This window comes from Penicillium hordei (genome assembly GCF_028827395.1).
Source record: "Penicillium hordei strain IBT 12815 chromosome Unknown utg000001l_segment0_segment0, whole genome shotgun sequence".
Classification (NCBI taxonomy): Eukaryota; Fungi; Ascomycota; class Eurotiomycetes; order Eurotiales; family Aspergillaceae; genus Penicillium; species Penicillium hordei.
In genome coordinates, this window is record NW_026623142.1 from 6,282,553 (window position 1) to 6,298,452 (window position 15,900).

Here is a 15,900-nt window from a genome sequence, read left to right on the forward strand (position 1 = left end):
ACGTGTTGCTTTCTGGGAACGATCGAAGTTCTTTGGGGAATCCGAGTCAGAGGTCGGGAACCTTTTGGCGGACGGTGAAAATTGATGGTGGCGAAGCCGAACTAACCAGTGATGAAAATCGAATAGCGTAGAACTGAAATTCCACGCGTTAGGTAGATAAAGGCTTCGAAAATAACCGATGCCTGAAAGTGTTTGTGTGTTGTTGGGGGAAAGGAAGAAGAAGAAAAGGAAAAGCAGAATTTGACAAATCACGGTTATGTCAGCCCGCACGTGCCGGAGTTAACTCGGAGTATAAGACCAGTTGAATATAACATCATGGGAGATCCTAGATATTCCTGTTATTTTTGCAGAGGCTTTTCTAAAGTTTAAGTCTAATTGTGTTTCAAAATAAACCCTTGACAATATTGAAGCATATATATGTGAGATAAGTGGATTTTTCAAGATTTTCCAGGATTTTTTATACATCCGGACGAGTACAGGCCGAACTTTCCAGGAACCCCACCACGGCCACACAACCGTAAACGGCAATCTCCTTCAGTCACTTAAGTCCGGTGTTTTGTGTTGTACGAGTATAGCCTGCTGACCCGGTCAATACGCTATTCATTTCGATCTCTTTCTCTTTCTCAAAACGACCCCGGATCCATTACTCCGATACTCCCCACATTTATCCGGCCCAGTGCCCAGACACCATGCCCGTAGATCTGTCGCTCTATCTGGTCACGGATTCGACCCCGGCCATTCTCAAGGGGCGAGATTTATGTACAGTAGTAGAAAGTGCTTTGCAGGGAGGTGAGTGGCACTCTAGTCTTCCTGTCAATTATCAAACTAACCCCCACTGCAGGCGTGACGGTGGTGCAATACCGGGACAAAATCAACGACACTGGTCTCCTGGTGGAAACTGCCCGGAAACTACACCAGGTAACTAAGAAATACAATGTGCCTCTTCTGATCAATGACCGGGTCGATGTGGCTCTTGCTATTGGTGCTGAGGGAGTGCATCTAGGTCAAGATGATATGAGTTCGTTCCTACGATTCTACAAATATACATGCAGGTACTAATGTCGGATATAGACTTCACGGAAGCAAAGAAGCTTCTTCCCGAGAATGCCATTATTGGTATCAGTACATCCTCGGTCGAGGAGGCTAAAAAGGCTGCCGCAGATGGCGCCGACTATATCGGAATTGGTACCATGTTTGCCACCCCCACGTAAGCCCACATGTGTAGTATCCCGCCATCCAGCAACTGGCGCTGACGATTCATAGAAAAACCAATACCAAGTCAGTCATCGGGACGGCAGGTACTCAAGTTATCCTAGATGCCATCAAGGATTCCGCCATCGGCACTGTTTCCATCGGCGGCATCAACCACTCCAACGTGCAACGAGTGCTCTATCAGTCTCAGTCACCAAAGAAAGCACTGGATGGCGTAGCCATTGTCAGCGCCATCGTGGCAGCCGATGACCCCAAAGCATCTGCCGAGCAATTCGTCGAGCTCATCCGAACCCCTCCTCGGTTTGCGCAGGCTTCCAGTCCTCCTCGTGCTAACGAGGCCGAGGTCTTGTTGAATGAGGTCCCCCAAATCATCCGTAAGATGGTAGAGGTGCACCCCCTCGTACACAACATGATCAATTTCGTCGTGTCGAACTTTGTGGCCAACGTTGCCCTTTCTATGTCAGTATCTTGTACCTAGCCGAGCCATTTTGCATACTAACTATTTTACAGTGGCGCATCTCCCATCATGTCTCCGTATGGCGATGAAGCCACGGACTTGTGCAAGTTTGATGGCGCCCTTCTGATCAACATGGGTACATTGACTAGCGAGAGTGTCCCAAACTACCTAAAAGCGATCAAGGCATACAATGAGCGGGGCAACCCAGTGGTCTACGACCCAGTCGGTGCGGCCGCGACACACATTCGCCGCAACGCAGTGACTGAGCTCATGGCCGGGGGTTACTTTGATCTGATTAAGGGTAACGAGGGCGAGATTCGTCAAGCTTGGGGTAATAGTGCTGTTCAGCAGCGCGGTGTCGACAGTGGACCGAGTACCCTTGACGGCAATCAAAAGGCCACCTTGGCTCGGGACCTAGCTCGTAGAGAGCGTAAGTAACCCTAGAGTCTCTAGCCGTGGTTCCCTTGTTCTAATTATATATAGGAAACGTCGTGCTATTGACTGGAGCAACAGACTACCTCAGCGATGGTGAGCGCGTCATTGCCGTTGAGAACGGCCACCCATACCTAGGCCAAGTGACTGGAGTATGCAGCCTCTCCAACCCCCGATTTATAATAGTATATAGCTAACATAAATTTACAGACCGGCTGTGCCATCGGCACAATCTCAGGCTGTTTCTTGGCTGCTCACCGCTCCGACAGACTCCTCGCGGTTCTATCTGGAATTCTCATGTACGAGATCGCAGCGGAGAACGCAGCGGGCAAAGAATATGTTCGCGGCCCAGGCAGCTTCGTCCCAGCGTTTGTCGACGAGCTTTACGCCATCCGCACAGCGGCTGCAAAAGGTGATGACAGCTGGTTTGCCGGCCGGGCCAAGGTGCATGAGGTGAAGCTATAGATACCTGGATTAGTAGATGACCGACGTGTATATATCAGTGCAAAAATTTTGAAAATTGAGAAGGCTATAATAAAAGATCAAGACATAAGCAGATGAAGTATACCGGACCAGTTTCCCTCGGCTGCTTCCCCGCATCTCCGACTTCTCTGATTCCCCGCGTTCCCCCGCCAATTTTTCCTTTCTTCAACTTCTTCTATATCTACATCCTACCAGAATCCTCAAATCCTCACATACAAACTACATAACTGTCGAAATCATGGCTACTCCCACGCGCGCATCTCGAATCCGTAAGAACACCCCCGAATCTCACAATACAAGCCACTAACATCAAACCAGGTAGCCCCGCACTCTTGTATGCAGAACACTCAGTATCGAAGGAGCAAAGATACCCTAAAGACCAGAACTGACAACCCATCTCTACGACAGCATCTGCGACATCCAAGACAAATTCCGCACTGGAATCTACGAGTTCCCCAAACTGTACGAATCCCATATCCCCAAACCAATAGAAACCAAAAAGCCAACCAACCAAACAGCATCTCAACAACAGAAAAAATGCTCCGCGCAGCCTCAAGCCTCCAAATCCCCGTGTTCGTGACAACCCAAAACCGCGCCAAACTCGGCAACACCGTACCAGAACTCCAACAACACCTCAACGGCGCACACATTCGAGCCGACGTAGACAAAACCCTCTTCTCAATGATAACCCCGGAAATTGAGAAGCTGCTCCCAGCTTCAGGCTCGACGCCCCTCGACGTGATAATCGTCGGACTCGAGACGCACATCTGCGTGACACAGACCACGCTCGATCTCCTCGAGCGCGGTCACCGCGTTTACATCCTCGTTGATGGCGTTAGTAGTATCAACCCCGAGGAGAGGGGGATTGCGCTTGCTAGATTGAGGGATGCTGGAGCTGTTGTTACAAGTAGTGAGAGTGTGCTTTTTGAGATTCTTGGTGATGCTTCGCATGACGCGTTCCGGGCTGTTAGTGGTCTTGTCAAGGAGACGAAGGAGAGTACGAAGGGGGCTTTGGGGGTTTTTTCGAAGATTTAATTTGATGGGACTCACTTTATTTTACATACTAGAAGTCCTAGCAGAAAATGCATTGTGATATATGGCTACATATATCCACCACTTTGTTTAATACATATATAGACTGTTTGGTCTAACTGATTTTCAGTAACTCGAAAACATCGGCTTTCTTAAAATCCGGAGGATCCCGGTCTCCCAGCCACACATTCAGCTTTACATCCGCGGATTGAGCTTCACGCGCGAGCGAAGAAGGGAGGGTCCAGAGTCCCACTGGCAAAAACTCATCTGTTTCGGGATCGAAGATTGCTTCATATGAGTGGATGTTCACCGTGTGCAGATATGGAAGATGCGCCCTCTTGTGCTGGATCAAATCAAGAACAGAAGTATCGTATGGCGAATCATCACTCTCCCATATGAACTTAGTGAGGTCTGTATCGTCGTAAAATATCTCCAACACCTCCAGACTGCGAGGTAAGCCTTTCCAGACCCCACGCGGATCATCCCATCCGCAGAGGAAGACATGGTAAATTCGTAGGGTTTTAAGGGAAGTGAACTCGCTCAGATCAATGCGAGGTCCATCCCCCAGCCCTTCATGTACAAGCGATGGGCGTGTCATTGTCAGTTCTGTCAAAGTTGTCTTTTGCGATTGCAACGCGCGCACAAAAGCAGCACATGTCCAACTCTTAGCTAGCTCGTCCCCGAGATGGCCCTCCCACTCGCCTTGGTCGGCGTCGTAGTGAAGCGTCTTCAAAGCTGCCGGCCAGCTTAATACAGCGGCTAGAGCCTCTTCGTGCGCCCCGCAATCAATCAGCTTTAGAGATTCGACGGGCGAAGTGCCAATATGTGAGTTGTTTTCAAATTCCAATGGCTCCCAATCGCTGAATTTGTGAATGGCAAGGGCTTGTATGTTGGAGAGCCAAAAGAATTGATGAATATCATGAATCGAGTAATCACACGGAATGGTCGCCGAGATGATATGTTCCTCGAGACTTGGGTCATTCTCAAGACTGCTGTTTAGCTGCTGCAGCGGAACCGGCTCGCCGTAACGATAATATCTGCGGACAAATATATTACGATAGAACAGCGGCCGTAGAAGAAGACCATTTAAGCGATAGGTGGCAAGCAGGAAAGAATGAAGGTCTTTGACGATTGGTGAAGGACCCTGCTCGATCGCGTAGCGGTAGGCATCCCCAAGTTCATGGAATAGCAGTGGTACCTGCTTCGTACCCGTTTGTAGGTAGTCAACGATGGCGAGAATCACTTCAGCTGGAAGATCCAACAGACGTGCCATGATTCTTTGCTCTTTCTGGATCTGGATTAATTCCAACAAATTTGATAGTGAAATTGAAACGAAGGCAGAGGAAGAAGACGACGACGGTAATTTTGCTAGAAGACGTTAACATAACTTTTTTTTTTACAACAACATTTGCACTCCAGGCTCCAGCCCTCGAGGGAGGCTCCAGGGCTCCAGGAAGGGCTCCGGCTCGCTCGATTGATTACTAATGTGGACCCGGATGGTAAAATGGAATCCTAGTTGATAGTTGATATTGGCATTGGCCATGGAAATTTATTGTTAATCATAACATTGTTTTTTTATTTTTTTAGTTTTACTTAGTAGGTCCTGTCCGTTGCCATCAAATTCCGACAATACTACAAGCTAAAGAAGAAAAAGTGGTCTTCTCTGTCGGCAGCTTTGGAACCCAGCGCCTCATCCCATTCTCACTTTTTTCTGATTCCTGAGGAATCACAACCCTTCCGTACCATGCCGTAAAAACCGAGATCATTTCAGATCCGGATGTAATCAAACATAAAAGCCAAGCCCTAGTTTGTTTCATCTAGGTCGAGGTGTTGTGGTGGGGAGGGTTAAGCCACCCAAACGCCGATGCACCACCCACAGGATTCAGCGTACCATGCTGAGCAGATGTAAGCGGAAGAGACGACTTGTCCGCCTGTTCAGTGGTAGCACTGTCAGGAGCTGAGGCCGAAGTTGTGGGGTTCGCATGACTCGCAGATTTTCCGGTGCGGAAGACTTTCATCTCGCGTTTATCGGCCGGTTTTTTGGTAGTGCTGGTGGATTTCTTAGCATCGCGGCGCCATGGGCCGCCCCAAGGCATATCTTCGGTTTTAGTAGGCTCAGAAGTTGCTGGGTTGACAATGGATGGACGGGATTCAGCTGAAATGTGAGCATGAGCCTGGAGGTTCTGTAGATTGGACTTGTGATGATCGCTGTCCTCGCTGCCAGGCAGACGAGTCGATGGGGGCGCAGAGGCCGGCTGTTGCTGAACACTGGCAGGCTGGCCAATGATACCAACGGATGGATTCCCGTGAGTAAGAGGCCCTAGTATGTCTCCAGAATTGGGAGTACCAGGAGAAGTGCAAAGAGATTTAAAGACGGAGTCCTTCTCGGGACGCACAAGGGGGACAGATACACGGTTGTGGTCGTCGTCCACCATGATCAGTTTATCTTGCGAGAATAAAATATCAGCATTGTGTGCACGCATCACATCACTTCCGACGATTATTTGAATCGAATTATCGCTGACTTCTGTCTCGCGAACCACAAAGCGGATGGTCACAGCAGGAACTTGGTGAGTAGGGGTTTCGGGACGCGACGAAGATGGATGAATCAGTGCTTCAGGAAGATAGAGCGGGAGCTTGATGTACTGTACATCACAATCGCGGACGATCATGTTCTCCATCCCAAGATTGCGAACCATAGAGAGACCCAGAGTTGAGATGTAAGAGCCGGAGCAAATGGCTGCGTAGAGGAGAGATCCATTAGTGAAATCATCAGTCAGCCAGCACCGAATGATGGACGGGACCGGTCCCAGCAAGAAGAGTCCAGGAGGGGGAACCAAAGGGGATTCGATAGGTGTAGTACCAAGCAGCCGAGTGGTGTTCAGGCGGAGGCTATTAGTCCGAGCGGAATGGAGCGAGTGACCAGATGAGCTCAATCGTCCATCGGATTGGTGAGAAAAGGTGCGCTCAAGAAGCGGGTGGGTACTCAAACTGCTGCCAGTCCGCAGAGGAAGGTCGTTGGTGGAACGGCTAGCCTGGGCGTTTCCGTGGATAGCACTTTCATCAAAACGGACGCTGTTGGCGCGCGACGTACCCCGTCTAGGCTCGTCCTCGCCGTCAAACCCCACCGCAGAACTAGTCATTGCAGAATGGTGGCCTTGATCGAATCCTTTGAAAGCATCCGGGGGGGATTGGAAAGTGGGGTCTGGAAGGGATGTCTTGGTAAGTGGCGAACTGATGCTGGACTGCAGAGGTGGACTACCTGGAGCGATTGCCCCAACTGAATGCGGAAATGGCGAGACAGGACACCAAGGACTTCTCAGCCGCGCATCGTCGTCTCGGCGACGCTCCAGTTGCGCGAGTCGTTCTCCTTGCTCGTACTGGGCAATGTGGAGCTCCTTCAACTCGTCAAAGACACGCCAAATATCGTCACGGGAAGCAAAGGGATACTGTGCATCCATTTCCAGTCTAGTTGTTTGAATTCAAGGGAGAAAAAAAGAAAGTAAAGAAATCGACGCGGGGTAGTTGGAATAGTCCGCCCTAAGAGCAGGGGCACTTGAATTCGACACCTTTTCTCCAATATCCCCTTCCGCCTTCAATCTGCGAGACGGCCCACCGGCCGTCCACCCTGTCTTCGAAGGTCAAGTATCCGGAGACCTTACTGAACATCCAGCAGTGAGTTTAGGGAAAATAGACTGTGGTATTGGCACAGATGAAGGAAATGCCCGGGCGTTTCAGTATGGGCTTCTTGTTTGATTTTAGGTGATTCGCAGACAACTCCAAGTTCACAGAAAGACGCGACGAAGTTTTCAGTCACGTAGAGTATGTGATGTGCCACGCATAAGTTGCGTTACGGGTGATTTTGTTGTCGAAGTGCAGGCGAAGTCAAGCAAAATCGAGAGCAGAGTAACACAATATTGCTGTTATGGAGGCCTTGGATGGATGGTAAGGCCACGAAGGGGAAAGCCTTTAGGTAGCAAATCTAGCACCGGGATAAAAGGATTGTTATTATTGTGATTGAGCCGCGTAGTCTGGACCGAAGCCATTGTCACTGTGCTAGGCGGTGACGCACGGTAGGATAGGGCGGAGAGTAAAAGGCGGAGAGTACAAGGCGGAGAGAATGGTGGAGGTCGATCATAGGCCCTACGTCAGTAGGGCTAGACCTTGCTTCCACCAACTCCACTACTCCATAACAGTCTATACCTGTAATTCCTACCTCTATACACTAGCATGTATATGACTGGCTGCGCCGATGTCATCTGACTTGCACCTCTGTTACCATTCACACACTACCATGCTGTCTCAGTTCATGTTACGCCAGTACCCTCCTGTATTGCTGAAATAGGGATCTACAGAGTGTACGGCCTCCATCCGATTTGAATACATAAGGATACCAATGCAAAGATCCGTGCCGTTACACCGAGAAAAGATTCATACCCTGCTATCTCCCATTTCCTGACTGAATGGCACCCTTTTTTTGTGTGACGCAGCCTGCAGAGCCTTAGGCTCATCTATGAGTCAATCCTCAATAGTATCGTATCCATTTGGCAACCATATTCAGTATTGCAGGTTATATATATAACGTTACCTGATAGATTAGTAGGCCTTTGTATACTTAAAAATGCGGCTATAGATGCTCGGCGTATAGACGAGCTGTACCTTCGATCAGATCGTTCTAAGCTATGCTGCACTGCATCAACGCTTAGAAAATGCATCCCGTGTGCCATTAACTTGTCTTAAATACTTCGAAGCGAAGCTGTCTCTATGACTTACCACTAGCGACACACTTGCATTCCCTCGCCTAACATCTTTGGTTGGGTACGTCAATCTGATTGAGAAAATCTACTTGAAGTTGACTATATTCCCGTGAAAAATCTAGGCGGAAAGTCTCTAGGTCAGCAGGTAGCCACTGCCTAGCAGAAAGAGAAGGTCATAGCAGTTGACCCTATTTGTCGAGATTGAGAAGTACCTAGGTAATAGGATCACTTTCTCCAGGGGGGTATTATGAACGTTCAAGGTCTCGCAGATAAATTAACATTCCGGGTATGAAAGAGGCCGTTCGGTCCATTCTCTTCCTTGCTCGAGGGCTTACAGGTTATTCTATTCCCTGTGTATAATGTGGCCGGTGGCCGAGTTCTATAACAACTCAATAAGCTAGCTGCGAATGAATTGCGGCTAACTATGTTTCGTGAGAAGGGCCGTGGATGTCTTGCCATCTATGTCATCTAGGGTAGAAAGTTTCAAAGACTTTCTTGGCTTTTGGGCCTCAAAGCTCTTTTCTAGATATGCAGACACTTCCATATCTACTACTGATTCACATAGCTTGAGCAGGTCTTCAACTTGGAAGACGAGGAATGGGAGGCATAGAAGAGCAAAATGTGGAAAGATGACGGCTGGCTTGTTGGAACTTGTCCAGCGGATTAGGGAAGAGCCAGTCGCGATGTGACTGCCCTGGAGCGCCATGTGGGAGCTATATAATATTCACTTCGGGTAATGTCGGCTTCTCTCCGCATCTACCCGCATTTCCCTGCCCCACAATTATTCTTATCAACATGGATCCTGATTCGGATTATCCTCCTTCCGATTTATCCTCATCATCGTCTGAAGACAATAAAAAGAAAGCTCAAACCATGGATTCGCGTCCAACTGCCAAGGAGTTGCTTGGTACGTGCTAAATTTGGGCCACTTCAGCTTCAAGTTTCCTCCATTCCATTTGACTAACGATGTATTGCGGTAGATCGCGTCGACTATGATATCTCGCAGCTGTTGCAGCGGTTCGAGAACATCGTCGCCATTGCTGCCAATAAGTTTGACGGCACCAGTCACGTTGATGCTGCTGTAGAATCTTTCCAAATTGATGTCGAATCCACTGCCTTGGTATGCTGATATCCGCCGCCCCAGTCTAACACGGCTACTTCTACCCTTCCCAAGAAGGATGCAATTGAGCTTCCAAATCCACATCAAAGCCGAGACTGACATTATGCTGCCTTAGATACGTGCTGCAGAGGACCTGCTCGCTCTGCACCGCCTTATGAAAGAGCTTTGGCTCTTCGGCAAGCTCGATACCCTCGGCGAAGACGAGCGTGATGTCAAGCGTCGTGAGAAGCTCGAGGAGGATGTGGAGGCCATCCAGAAGGCGCTTGATGGAGGATTGCTGATGCCATCGTCGGATGAGCCTGGGAGCTCTGAGAAGTCAGAGGACTCTCAGAAATTGAAGGACACTGAGCAATCCTAGAAGTAACGGTGATTTCCCAAGGATATCCACTGAGACATCTTGTTCGTTGGTCATTGGAGCTGTTTCGCGTGTGATACCCACTTGTTTCCTTAAGTCTGGCGTTCGACCGGTGTTACGGCGTATTCAGTTTACCTGTGATATTGAATTCAAACCCATTGTTTACGATTACTTTGCTGCTTCACTCACTCAATTAGACTAGAGCAATAGCATAACGTCCTCCTTATTGACATTGGATCAAGCATAGCACGAATATCCTCTTAAAGAAAATTGACACATGTCAAGCCCACCTGTACCTGTGTGATAGTGCGGGGCGATAAGCAGAAATCGTTATCGGAATTGTGCACCCCTCGCGACGCGAATCTCAACTCCACCATTCAGCATCCTCCCTCACAACCCAAACATCACACCCCAATCACCTCGAATTGCAAAGTGCAATCACCTCGCAAACCAAAATGCCACCTCACAATCCTCACCCCCTTCCCTCCCTCACTCTAATCGTGGCAACAACCCCAATCCGCACCGCGTCGACAACCACAAAAGACGAAATCACGCGCCTAGGCATCGGCCTAAACGGCACCCTCCCATGGCCCCGCATAAAGACAGACATGTCATTCTTCGCTCGCGTGACATCTCGCCCACCAAGCCCAGGCACGACAAACGCAATCATCATGGGCCGCAAGACGTACGACTCCGTGCCGGCCTCGCTGCGCCCGCTCGCGAAACGAATTAATGTTGTGATCACGCGTGACACGTCCGGGTCTGTTCGCGAGAGCGTAGCTACAGAATTGGGGAATATGAAAAGAAAGATTGCGGCGAAGGCTGCTCAGGCACAGGCTACAAGTGCGGAAAAGGAGGCTTTGAACCCGTCCAAGGAAGCTGTTCCGGCTTCGCCGGTCGACCCGATGACCGATGCGATTGTTACGCCGAGCCTGGGTTCGGCGTTGGAACAGTTGGACTCTGTGTATGGGGCGCAGGGGACGCTTGGCAAGATTTTTGTTATTGGTGGCGCGGAGATTTATAATGCTACGTTGAATATGGGCGCTGAGGAGTTGGGCAATCGGCGTGTTAGGGTTGTTATGACGAATGTTGTGCGGAAGGGGGCTGTGGATGCACCTGCTTCGTTTGAGTGTGATACGTTTTTCCCGTTGGATGGGCTTCATGAGAAGAATGGGTGGCGGGCTGTTAGCCCTGGTGAGGTTTCTGAGTGGGTTGGGGAGGAGGTTATTGGGGAGTGGAAGGGGGACGGGGATGTTGAGGTTCAGATGGTTGGATTTGAAAAATCAACTTAGACGATATGGTCCTCTCTATAGATAATTGACTAGTCAAATATGTTCAATGATTCGTAGTTCGCGCGTGTCTACCCAGATCAAACCGAAATATAATAAAAAAGATGTACAATAAACCTATACACAGTGCCAATGTTGGTTGAGTGAGCCGACAGAATAGACATGAAATGAGAGGATATGCAAGGCTATGCAAACAATTGAATCAGAATGCCTCGGCAACGCCGGAAAAAATGCAAATGAAAAAAGAGTGAAATGGTCGACCAATGCTTACGGCCTAGTCGCTATTCTCCTTCATGAATTTCACGAAGGCTTTCTTGTGTACCAGGCCGGCATATTTCCCGTCTTGAGTAACGCAGAGGTAACGAAGACCGAGCTTAGCGAAACATTGGTAGACCAAATCGATAGGGGAATGGATATCAAGAGCAATCGGGGCCTATGAATAAACACATTAGTATGGGCCAAGATATTGATGACGTTAACCAAGCTTACAGGGTCAATAAATTGATTGAAATCCACCTGGATCGTATCCTCATCCTCGTTATCGCTGTCATAGACAGCTCTGGAAGTATCCATAGCCATCAGACATACCGTATTCTCTTCCTCATCGCCCAGAGTATCCAGTGCATACTCGAGATCTGGTGCTGGGATCAGGCCGGCTAAAACACCGTTTCGTAGAATGGGAAGTCCGCTGTCCAGCTCGCCTGCCATGAGCAGGTGTTCCAGTTTCAAGCGAAGGTCCGTGGCTAAAACGAGTGGCGACGCAGAGATATCGATAATGCGATTTTTCCGCACTGGTCGAACTATGTCTCCCAGCTCGGCATCAGTGGTGGGTTGCAGTTTGCTATCAAGGAAGGGGTAGGAATTCATGTCGGTCAAGAGGTCCTGATTTCAATTAGTATAACGTCATGTTAGATTGCCAAACGGAGGGCAAGACTTACATAAATACTGCGAGGTTCAATGGCATCCGCAGTCCACTTGGCGCAGAGCACCGACAGGGAAAACGGAAGCACGTGGTTGAGACTTCCTGTCAATTCGAACAATATCACAGGCAAAGTAACTGACAGTCGTGTTACGCCACACATGGTCGCTCCGGCAGCAATCAATGCGTAGACTCCTGGAGTCACGCACGACTCAATCCCAGCAACGGCAGGGCAAGAGTCGAATAAGAAAAAGGTGGGATGTCTGAGAGCCCAGTACTGGATCAAATGTCCAACAATCCGCCCCATCAAGCCGCCAACAACCATGGACGGCACATAAATGCCTGCAGGTACTTTGATACCGAACGTAATAATGGTGAGGAAACTCTTGATCACAAACGCCACCATAAGGTACTGGACTATTTCAAGAATACCGTCTGTGCGAGGACAGAGGCCCGTACTTTCCACATCTGATTCACAAGGAGAAGCTAGCTCAAACAAAAGTTCGGTGACAGGAAGTTTCGTGTACCGATTCCAGAAGCTGATAATGCCCGTGACCAGCGCAACAAGGAAAACTTCAAGCATTGGCCAACGCTTGATAGCTGGAATGCGACGGAATGATCGTGCCCACAGGCTCGAGGCCTTGATGAAGAGTGCACCAGCGGCACCTCCCATAATACCGAGAAGAATGAAAATGAAAATCTCGAAGATCTGCCAGTCGGAAAGGTACCGGACTTCAAATAGGACGATCTTACCTGTTCCATAGGGGTTTAGGAATTTGAGGGACAATGTGGCTGCAATGCAACAAAAGAACGTCCGGAAAAGGGTCTTGGGTGGGAAATAATAGCTGACTTCTTCCAAGCTGAACAGGACACCGCCAATCGGAGCACCAAAGGCAACAGCAACACCACTAGCGGCACTAGCACTCAAAACCTCTCGTCGCTTTCCGTCATTTTGGTTATATTTGGCGAACAGTCGACAGCAGATATTGCCTACGCAGGTGGCGATATGAACATAGGGGCCTTCTTTGCCCAGGCTCAAACCAGACGAAACACTAAAGATCAAACCAATAGTTTTAATGACCAGCGTCTTCAGTCCCATGTATCCATGGAGAACAAAACCACTATTAATGACTTTGACTTCTGCCACTCCACTGCCAGCAGCAGAGTAGTAGATCATAGCTGGACGAGACGGAAGATTAGGCAAAGTTCCATGCACTGGGCTCGTCTCTGGCTCCGAAAGAGGAGACGCTGAGGCACCGAGCCCATTTCCAGATTTTGTACCACGAGAGTCGGCTCCCAGGTTTTCATCAAGCGTGGCAAGAGAAATGGACGAAGGAACGACAGTTTTTGTGAGTAGAGTCAATGCACACGATATGAGGGCCAATGCCACAACCCAAAAGACAAACATGACGAAGTCAACCCACTGGCTTTCTGTATTCGATGGCGAGAAGATTCTGGACCAGGGCTGCCATGCATCACAACCAGCCACCCCTTCACAGCAGGTCCGTCGATTGCGGAAAGCCCGAGTCGTGCAAAAGCCTTCTTTCAGATCAAAGACCGATCCCTCGGTGACATCGACAAAGTAAGCTATGGAGGCCGTGATGCATCCAATAAGCGCGACCAAGATCCATCCTTGTGCACCGTCGAAGGCCGCCAGCAATCGGCCACGCACATCCTTCCGCTGGCGAAGTAGGCGAAGTCGTGCTCCATCGGCTATGCTGTCATGCACCCAATCGGTAGAAGTAAATTGATCATACCAAGTCCGTTCATCCAAAAATGAAGAGGCGGTAAGATTGTCTTTCGTGGACGGAGGAAGGCTAGCTGGTCTGCTATTGCCGTCTATACTCCCCCGCCGACTGAATCGCCTTGCCGTAGAGTTGGCACGGCTATGATTTCGCGTTCGGCGCAGGCTGCCGGCCGCCAGAAGGTGTCTCAGTGATTCCGGACCGGTACCCGACACACCGGAAGTGCTGGTGTAAGATCGTCGCGGAGCTCCTCGCCGGATGTCTTGACTGGGCCCGAGGAGGCTGGTTGTTTCTGTGATTTCCAACGGCGCATCGAGGGACTGGTATTCAGTATGCGTTTCGGAGAGGTAGCTTTGGGATCGTCTGTAGGCACTCGGTGAAGGGGGAGCAGTTTGGGCACTGCGCGTGTTTTCGGTGTCTTCTTGCTCGCGCAAGGCAGGTGTGGGCTTTGGAAGGGACCGAGGCATGTCGCTGAGAAGTCTTTATGCTTCAATTATACGCAGTGAGGCTGGCAAATGTCAGTATTGGCAGCATTTGGAGATATGCAAGGTAAACACGGTGAAACAAAGCTCACACAAGCAGAGAGATCAAGGAACTTGACTTACTGGGTAACATATCTCTCTTCCCAGAGCTACGTTCTTCGGAAAGATGAAAACAAAAACAAAAAACACAAAGAAACAGAGATGACGGTGAGAAAAGAGGGTCCGAGTCTTAAGATGAGGTGACCATCACAGATGATCGACTTAAACGGTGGGGACGCGTCAGGTGAAAGTCCAGTGCTGACCCACCAGCCACTGGAGTCATTTTGTCTATCTTTAATATATTTTACTTGAACGTTCAATGCCCAGTATTTCATGCTGGTGATTTGATGGTTTATCTCCAATGTGGCATTCCCCTCTGATCGTCCCCGCGTTTTTCCGACGATCAACACCCCGAAACAAAGCGTCCCGGAGTCTACATGATTCAACGATGTGTGGAATGTACATTCGCGATTCGACATGATGCAGCCACTTTATCGCAGAAACCTTATTTATCCTGATCATCCTGCGCTCAGGTCAAAATTTCCATCCTTGATAGTATAAGGGGGCATACTCTTCTGTCTATATTGTAGGGCAGGAGATAAGTATACCAGTGTACCCCGTACTCGTGACACCGACAGCACCAAAGAGCGTCTGTGTTATAGCTCTGGAACCATCTCCTTGGGTTAACAAACTAAGTTAGAATGTTTAACATTCTTGACATTTCCATTTTGGGCGTGCATCGCCCCGACTGAAGGGATTTTTGTGCCGGACGCTGTCCAATCCGATCACCATGCGACGCTGATCTCTTGGCATGGTTTATGATGCCGACGCCACCGTGTGAGGGGCCAGGTGTGTGACTCGAACAAAGATGTCATGTTAGGATAAACGGCGTAAGCCTCTTTCGAATGTCTGACATTCTTGATATATAAATATCCCCTCTAGCACGGGGCTAACTTGAGCTCCAATCCCGAGGTGGAGTTGTAATCACCTGGCTAGGACGGTCTTACAATTGTGGAATTTATTTATGGAGTGAATTTACGCCAGGCCAGCGTATTGACTTATTATTTGCCTCGGTGCTTTGTTGATTCAAGCTGGTTGATTCAAAGTGGGGTTTCGTAGCGAACTTCCTTTAGATGGTCTTAGGTAGCAAGGCGTCCAAGTGTCTTAAGATTTTCCTGGCGTATTCTTCTCGAGTAAAAATTACTATAAAATAGGGAAGTCCCCAAGCATGTTTTATGGGTCGAGGTCGCGATATAACTCTATATACAAAGTGTATATTTAAGTACAACAACACGCCCATGTGCTGCTCAAAGTCACAGAAGAACACTAGAGCCTTGTAGCCCCGGAGCTATTCCCACATACGGAGGAAGTATGCTGAAAAGTGGAGCAAAGCTTAGCATCAAAAGGCTTTCTAGACAGCGGTGCTATGTTGCTTCTATACTTGCACATTAGCATAATCTCGATTATTTTTAACCTACAGCTCTTGGCTTCTACATCTATCCACGCATTTATATGATTCGATATCTCCGTCTACCATATCTCCTGATTTTCTGGCTCTAGTAACTTTGCTTAATGAGC

At 49.0% G+C, this 15,900-nt stretch overlaps 7 protein-coding genes across 7 annotated transcripts; 4 read left to right on the forward strand and 3 right to left on the reverse strand.

The window, feature by feature from the left end:
- Positions 1 to 689: 689 nt before the first annotated feature.
- N7537_002401 (bifunctional hydroxyethylthiazole kinase/thiamine-phosphate diphosphorylase) lies at positions 690 to 2,566 on the forward strand (the record flags this gene model as incomplete). The annotated part of the gene is made up of 7 exons (XM_056893459.1): positions 690 to 789; positions 842 to 1,018; positions 1,072 to 1,207; positions 1,264 to 1,671; positions 1,723 to 2,099; positions 2,153 to 2,253; positions 2,312 to 2,566. The coding sequence occupies 7 exons, from the start codon at positions 690 to 692 to the stop codon at positions 2,564 to 2,566; spliced, it is 1,554 nt and encodes a 517-aa protein (XP_056758454.1).
- Positions 2,567 to 2,822: 256 nt separating this feature from the next.
- On the forward strand, positions 2,823 to 3,619 carry N7537_002402 (uncharacterized protein; the record flags this gene model as incomplete). Its single annotated transcript, XM_056893460.1, has 4 exons — positions 2,823 to 2,853; positions 2,903 to 2,918; positions 2,993 to 3,046; positions 3,103 to 3,619. 4 exons carry the CDS (start codon positions 2,823 to 2,825, stop codon positions 3,617 to 3,619), a joined length of 618 nt encoding a protein of 205 aa, XP_056758455.1.
- A 112-nt stretch (positions 3,620 to 3,731) lies between these two features.
- On the reverse strand, positions 3,732 to 4,889 carry N7537_002403 (uncharacterized protein; the record flags this gene model as incomplete). Its single annotated transcript, XM_056893461.1, has 1 exon — positions 3,732 to 4,889. The coding sequence occupies one exon, from the start codon at positions 4,887 to 4,889 to the stop codon at positions 3,732 to 3,734; it is 1,158 nt and encodes a 385-aa protein (XP_056758456.1).
- Positions 4,890 to 5,433: 544 nt separating this feature from the next.
- Positions 5,434 to 7,077, reverse strand: N7537_002404 (uncharacterized protein; the record flags this gene model as incomplete). Its single annotated transcript, XM_056893462.1, has 1 exon — positions 5,434 to 7,077. The coding sequence occupies one exon, from the start codon at positions 7,075 to 7,077 to the stop codon at positions 5,434 to 5,436; it is 1,644 nt and encodes a 547-aa protein (XP_056758457.1).
- Positions 7,078 to 9,168: 2,091 nt separating this feature from the next.
- On the forward strand, positions 9,169 to 9,851 carry N7537_002405 (RNA polymerase II mediator complex head subunit MED22; the record flags this gene model as incomplete). The annotated part of the gene is made up of 3 exons (XM_056893463.1): positions 9,169 to 9,280; positions 9,354 to 9,493; positions 9,609 to 9,851. The coding sequence occupies 3 exons, from the start codon at positions 9,169 to 9,171 to the stop codon at positions 9,849 to 9,851; spliced, it is 495 nt and encodes a 164-aa protein (XP_056758458.1).
- Positions 9,852 to 10,303: 452 nt separating this feature from the next.
- Positions 10,304 to 11,140, forward strand: N7537_002406 (dihydrofolate reductase; the record flags this gene model as incomplete). Its single annotated transcript, XM_056893464.1, has 1 exon — positions 10,304 to 11,140. The coding sequence occupies one exon, from the start codon at positions 10,304 to 10,306 to the stop codon at positions 11,138 to 11,140; it is 837 nt and encodes a 278-aa protein (XP_056758459.1).
- A 271-nt stretch (positions 11,141 to 11,411) lies between these two features.
- N7537_002407 (putative voltage-gated chloride channel (ClcA)) lies at positions 11,412 to 14,268 on the reverse strand (the record flags this gene model as incomplete). Its single annotated transcript, XM_056893465.1, has 3 exons — positions 11,412 to 11,570; positions 11,627 to 12,019; positions 12,076 to 14,268. The coding sequence occupies 3 exons, from the start codon at positions 14,266 to 14,268 to the stop codon at positions 11,412 to 11,414; spliced, it is 2,745 nt and encodes a 914-aa protein (XP_056758460.1).
- Between the last annotated feature and the right edge of the window lie 1,632 nt (positions 14,269 to 15,900).